The sequence below is a fragment of the Musa acuminata genome, chromosome BXJ2-5 (genome assembly GCF_036884655.1).
Source record: "Musa acuminata AAA Group cultivar baxijiao chromosome BXJ2-5, Cavendish_Baxijiao_AAA, whole genome shotgun sequence".
In the NCBI taxonomy this organism is placed as follows: domain Eukaryota; kingdom Viridiplantae; phylum Streptophyta; class Magnoliopsida; order Zingiberales; family Musaceae; genus Musa; species Musa acuminata.
In genome coordinates, this window is record NC_088342.1 from 29,794,181 (window position 1) to 29,801,184 (window position 7,004).

At 41.9% G+C, this 7,004-nt stretch overlaps 1 protein-coding gene across 1 annotated transcript; it reads right to left on the bottom strand.

Annotated features, from left to right (window-relative positions):
• Positions 1-453: 453 nt before the first annotated feature.
• Positions 454-1,967, bottom strand: LOC135611553 (phosphoribosylamine--glycine ligase-like). Its single transcript, XM_065107191.1, has 2 exons — positions 1,911-1,967; positions 454-993 (listed from the first exon to the last, which is right to left on the bottom strand). Exons 1-2 carry the CDS (start codon positions 1,965-1,967, stop codon positions 454-456), a joined length of 597 nt encoding a protein of 198 aa, XP_064963263.1.
• Between the last annotated feature and the right edge of the window lie 5,037 nt (positions 1,968-7,004).

Sequence of the window (7,004 nt, forward strand, 5' to 3'; positions counted from 1 at the left end):
CAGTTTCGGCCCAAATTTTATGTGGAGAATCCTTGCAGCAAACTCTACAATCCTAACGGTGTTGATCTACAGTTTACCCTCTCTAAGGTATTTTCCTGCGATATCCACTCTGTGAGACCTAGAATTCTCTTTTGAGGAGATCCATCCTATGTGATGAAGATATGCTATCCTTGAGCCAAGATCTATGATCTTGATGTTATTATGATCCTCTAGTTATTCTAGAGAAGACCTACTGTAAACCTGTTATCATTATTATTGATAGTGGAAATTTGAGGTGGACTACGGTCCCGTGGTTTTTCCCACATTGGGTTTTTCACGTTAAAAAGATTTGGTCTCACTGTGTGATTGATTTATTGCTCTATTGTTTATGCTGTGCTAATTGATATTAGTATTTTGATATCAAGTTGGTATTTTGATGAGGAACCTATTTTGATACACAAAGAGGGAAAAGAATTATTCCGCATTAACAGGTTTCTTCCCAACACACTTTGGGTCTCCAAAACGCACATTGTACTCAATAAGCTTGGGCAAACCACTTTTCTTCTCAATCATAATCCCAGCATACAGCACACCAACAAATTTGCAACCTTCTGCTGCCATTCCCTCCACTGTAGGATGAATTATTGATTCCATCACCAAAGACTGTAGCTCACTTGTTAAGACTGGAGCAGGGGAATATGCACCCATTCCACCCGTATTTGGACCAGTATCACCATCACCAACTCTTTTGTGATTTTGGGCTGACTCAAGAGGTAAGGCAGTTTCACCATCCACCAGAGCAAAGAAAGAAGCTTCTTCGCCCTCGAGGAATTCCTCAATAATAATTCGTGAACCAGCAGAACCAAAAGTATTGGCCACCAACATAGAGTCTATTGCATCAAATGCCTCTTGTATGTTCATTGCCACAATAACTCCCTTCCCAGCAGCCAATCCATCAGCGTTAACAACAATGGGTGTTCCTTGCTCTTTAACATACTCTTTAGCTTCTGACTTCTATAGTCGATCTTACAACTTACATTTTTCTTCGTCTTTTGACTTTTATTTGTTTTAGCAATCTAGCTTGTACAATTCAAGAAGATGCAAAAACATGGTAACTTGCTCATCTCAAGAGAGAAGCAAAGATTGCTAACTTGTATATTTCAAAAGTTGCTTTCTTGAACATCTCAAATATTACTAGCTTATATTTTTTAAAATGATGTAAAAATTTGCTAGTTTGCATGATATAAAACTTGCTATCTTGAACATCACCAAGACTTGCTAGCTTGCAATCTCAAGATAAGCAATAGTGCTATCTTGCCTATCTCAAGAAGCAAAACATACTAAACTTGCACATATAACAAAATTTAAAAACTTACAAAACTCAATTTTTGCTAGCTTGCATGATGATAAAACTAAAGATAATGTTTATTATGCAATGATTTGAACTGTAATATCTCAAACACTTGATAATTGAACTTCTCCTTTTTGTTGATGACAAAGGGGGAGAAGTATGATGTTATGCATGATTTTATCATGATATATTGCTTGGATTTTTGAATCTAAGAGTTCTATCAATATGACATATTGATAGGGGGAGTTAAGGTTAACTCTATCATCAATTGATTATCATCATCAAAATATCTTATCCCCGATTTTCGGGGTGTTGGGTGGTACCACCGCCTATAGCACTGACATTGGGTAGTACCACCGCCTGATATAGTCTCGGAGATTGTACCACGATTGTGCCACCTATTGGGTCATTGTTTGGGCCATTCATTGGGTCCAACATAGTCCATACATGGGCCCAATTGGCCCCTAATTGGGTTGGCCCAATTCCAATCCCAATTATGTGCTTACTACGAAATCTAAGACATTTACTAAGCTAAACAAGTCCACAAGTCTAGGTTTCTTTCGGCGATCTTCCGGCGAACTTCCAACGATCTCTCGGCAATGTTCCAGCGGGCTCCCAGCAAGCTCCTGGACTTCATGACGATCTTCTTTGAGAGTTCTGATGAACTTCTTTCGTAAGCTCTTGGACGTCTAGATTAATTTTGGTTGAACTTCTGACGAATGTCCAGACTTTCGACGAACTCTCGAACTCCCAATGAAATCGTGTTCTTGACTCCGAGACTTCAGTTTGCTTTATGCCTTGCTATCGTTGTTAATCCGACATATATAAAAATATACTTCGATCGAGATAATTAATACTAAGCTAATTAGATATTGTCCGACATATCATTGGTTCATTGATGCCTTGTCCGATTGTTTGGTGCATCGTCATCTCTTGTGGCCTATTGCCCAATCAGCCAGTTGACCTCCACAACTCTGATTTCCTCAGTGCAATATCCATTCTTCTTAGCTCGATGCTCGAACTCATGGCCCAAAGCCTTATGCCGATACGTTGAGCGATTCTTCGATGCGACGTCCAATCTTCTGACATGTTTTTCTCCGGCCTAACATGATTATTCATATTTTAATTGTCTCTCCTTGATCGAAGCTTCCCGCGTCACTCAAAACACAAATCAAATCATAAATACTATCAACTGGTTTCATCATCAAAATATGAGATTCAACAATCTTTCCCTTTTTGATGATGACAACCAATTGATGACGGAGTTAACCTTAACTCCCCCATTCAATATGTCATATTGATAGAACTCTTGGATTAAAAAATCTAAGCAATATGTTATCATAAACTTATGCATAACATCATCATACTAATCCCTTTTTGTCATCAACAAAAAGGAGAAGTTCAACTATCAAGTGTTTAGACATAACTTCAACTCATTGCATAATAAACATAATATCAAGTTTTATCATCATACAAGCTAGCAAATTTAGCAAGTGTCACATCATGTAAGCTATCAAGTTTTAGATATGCAAGGTAGCTTTCTTAATAAAGTGTGCAAGCTAGCGATTCTTGCTTCCTTTTGCAATGTGCAAGTTGCAAGTTTTGCTTCTTGAGATAGGCAAGATAGCACTTCTTGACATAGTCCTAAGCAAGTTTTTAACTTGCAATATCGAGTTTCCTTCCGGCGAGCTTTCCGACGAACTTCCGGCGGACTTCCGATACACCCTCGGATTTCTTCTAGCAGACTCCCAACAGGCTCCCAGTCTTGTGGCAAGTTCAACGAGTCTTTGGCAAATAGCCGAACCTTCTCGGTGATCTCCACAAACCTCCGATGATTTCTCCAGCGGACTTCCGAAAACTTCGGCAAGTCCCTGATTCCTTCTCGTTTGGTTCCGGCAGTACTTCCGACGAATCTTCGGACTTTCGGTGGACTCTCAAACACCCATTGAACTTAACTTCGGTGGACTTGCTTTATGTCTTCAAGCTATTGTAGTTAATCCTGCACACTTAACTCAATAATATGGATTAGATCAATTAACCCATCAATTGATTTCATCGTCAAAATCCGAGATTCAACATCATCAACAAAAACGATAAGTGCAACTAGTAATTTTTGAAACATGCAAGTCCTACTTCATTATAAAACATGCAAGATTAGCAAGTTTTAGAGATATGCAAGATATCATTTTTGTCTCTTGTTGAAGTGTGCAAGCTAGCAATTCTTGCTTCCTTTTACAATGTGCAAGTTGCAAGCTTTGCGACTTAAGATAGGCAAGATAGCACTTTTGCTTCTCTTGAGATTGCAAGCTAGCAATTCTTGGTGATGTTAAAGATAACAAGTTCTTTCTTCTCTTTTGAGAAGTGCAAGCTACCAATTTTGCTTCCTAGCTAGCTTTTCTCCTTGCAATTTGTAAGCTGGCAAATTTAACAATTATTACATTATATTAGAACACGCAAGCTAGCAAATATTACACATATGTATTAGGAACGAGTCGGCACTAAGAGGGGGGGGGGTGAATTAGTGCAGCGGTAAAATTGTCGATTTTGTAAAGACTCTTCGTACGATTAAAAATCGATCCAGGAAATATGCTTGACCTGAAAACGTGTTCGTAAATGTATTGAAAGCAATAAGTAAGTAAAGTGGTTTGTAGTTAATAATAGTCATAGGTGCCCAGCAAGCCAATCACGTGAGTGACAGCACGTGTGACATGACACAGAATCTTTTTGCTTATTATATTTTGGGATTTATCATTTTATATTGATTATTGCATATATACATATATATATTGTGATGTCCTTGGATCTGTGCAATGAGAATCGGATCGTGATGAGATCACGATAATGAGACCGATTCGCCTTTAAATACAGATCCTAAATAATCTCGTTCATAGGTTACTCGAGAGAGACATCGAGATAACCGGATAGACTTATGTGCTGTATACCCGTCCATATGATGGATGCAGTTGGTCTCATAGCTACTCATGTGGGGACACTAGGGATATAATACAAGTGTTCATTGGAGAATGAGTTCACTGATTGATCCGCTTATGAAATGTTGGATGGTTGATGATGCCTTATTGTCAGACAGCGATTTCGTAGTCCCAATGGTGTATCTAGTCCTTAGACTTGAGACACCAAGGATGTCTTATATAAGTGCTCCATTCTTTGATACCGGACTTATAGGTTTGTATGTCCCAAATCTAGTACAACCGGTCATTAGGAGTGGCAATCGACCTTACGAGGATCATCCACTCTCGTGTCATGAGAGGAATATCTCATGTGTTCTTGCTCAGATAAATCCTGGCCAGGGCCATTTGGATTGAGAGAGAAAGAGTTCTTTGGGAGAATCCGATTAGAGCGAGACTTGAGTAGAAAACGTATAGGTCTAACAGCACCATACTTGGTATACGATCTTTAGGATATTAAATGGAAGAGGGACTATAGGTACATGATAACTAAGGATAGACAGGTCCAATGGATTGGATTCCCCTGTATCGTTTGGGGACTACGGCGTAGTGGCCGAGTACGTCCGTAGCTGATGAGTCGAGTGAATTATTATAGAGATAATAATTCACTAAGCCAGAAGGAGTTTTGACAGGTATGATTCACGACCAACTCGATATTGGGCCTAGAGGGTCACATACATATTGTCACAGATAAACTTCTAAACAGGATCTTTGATGTGATGCTTATGTATGTCCGTGTCTTTTGGTATATTCATGTTTTGTATAGTATGTAGAGGGACGACTGAAAGCTTAATAGTTCTATTTTAGTTAGGTTGGTGGCCATTTTAGGCTTGTAAATAAAGGTTGTGTCATGTGGACACGTGTGAGAGATTTTTTATCTATAGTGGACCATTTTACCCTTTGTTGTGCAACTGTTCAGAGCTTGTAAAGTCTGTTTGTAATTTGCATTGTCTATGAAGTGTTTTCGGAGATGTTTGCTTGTGGATCTCGAGTGAGGCGTTCTCTCTAACCCATTCTCTCTTTTGTTGGTCCTAAGGGACAATGGGAGGCTTCGGGGAGGCTGACCTTTGTGGATGGACATGCAAGGGTGCCGCACGACTTAGGCAAAACCAACTAAGTTCGTGACAGATGGTATCAGAGCGGGACAAGCACTCATAGAAACACTTAGCATGCAAATGTGGGGGACCTAGCGGGGCTGCGTTGAGGGCAGTCAGCACACGCGCGATCGTTTGGGGGAAAACGGGCATGGAGATGGAGGGAAAAGGAGTCGCTCGGAGGAGCGAGCATCTGAGATTGGCATTCAGAGGAATGGCCAACCCTTCGCGCAAGAGGCACCACGAGAACAGGCAAGCCTAGAAGAATGCGGAGCACACAAAGGTTGGGATGGTTGAGTTTGAGCTATGGCTCAACATTGACAACTATACTTAATGGTGCTCAAGGCAAATGAGGCGCTTGGTAAAGGATGAGACCATGCAAGGTGGAATGAGTTGCTCAGTGACCATAAGAGTTGTGCAAAGCTCACAGAGGTGAGGGGCATTGCTAACTCAAAGAATTTGGTACTCATACATGGGCTTGTATGCAGATGATGGAATGTTCGCGGCCATCCCAAGGCGACCGAAACTCGACGCCATGGAGCATTGAAACTTTCTCTTCGGCATGTAAAGGATACGTCCGTAGGAGGTTGAAGTGTGCAATGAGTTCAGCATGTTGCTAGGCCTTGAGTGGTGCAGCGGGGGCTATATTGACGTGGAGTCGTAATCTAGCAAGTGCGTTTGCAGGAGGCAGAACAATGCACAGTTTTTTCAGTAGATCGGAGTAGTCTAAGGGGATGGTGGTCTCCAAAATGAAGAGAGATGTTGCTCCAATGGGACAGTTATCCAGGATGGATAAGTCTCGACTCTCCAGAGGGAGAATCATGTGGGACAGACTTCACAAGTTGAGGAGGAGTACCTCAACAAACAACAACTCCACGAAGCTCAATGAACTGAGCAAGCGGCGAGGAGTCGTCGCATGATCTCACTCGAGAGAATGCATTGGTAGATGCATTGCGAGATCAAGTGGGGGAGTGACCCAAAGCAACACAAATGAAGGCACACTTGGAGTCGACATGAGATCGGACTTAAGGGAGGGCTGACTCGTGGAATGGTGGGCGCGAGGGCCACCATCAACTCAATGCAAAAACGAGGAGCGGAGCAACTTGGGTGTAACTTGGCAAAGTACCCAAGCCGCATGAAGGGAGCCAGCATAGAAGATGGAACATAGAGCAGAGGCACAGTGCTTTCCTTAGACAGAGGTCAAGGACATGAACTCTTGTAGAGGCAAGAGCAGGATCATGTTGTTCTATGGGTCCTTCATTTTGACGGAGCGGACTCATCTTGCATGGTGTCAAAGATGAAAGGAGCTTCTGGGCACATGCATCTTATCTCAAAAAAGCATGTGATGGAGGAACTAAGGCGACTCAATTTGCGGAGGCGAAGTTGGGTTCAGAAGGCCTTAGCACGGGGCAAGAGGATGCAGAGGCGGGTACTCTTGAAGAATATGCCACAGTGTTGCCATTCAAGTTGCCATGAAGGAAGCGGTGCGCAGTGAAGATTGTGCTAGTAGGGGTAGAGGCCCAGGATCCAGACAATGGTGCACTAATTATAGCGAAGTCGGGGGACTTCGGGAGCTACTAGGCGACGGACTGTCCTAGAGCGGTGCTTCATCTA

Bases quoted from the DNA above. Each gene is read 5' to 3' on its own strand.
- LOC135611553 (XM_065107191.1), bottom strand. From the start codon at position 1,967: ATGAAGTCCAGGAGCTTGCTGGGAGCCCGCTGGAACATTGCCGAGAGA. The intron at 994-1,910 runs GTTCGCCGGAAG...GATCGACTATAG, and splicing joins TTGCCGAGAGATCGTTGGAA to AAGTCAGAAGCTAAAGAGTA.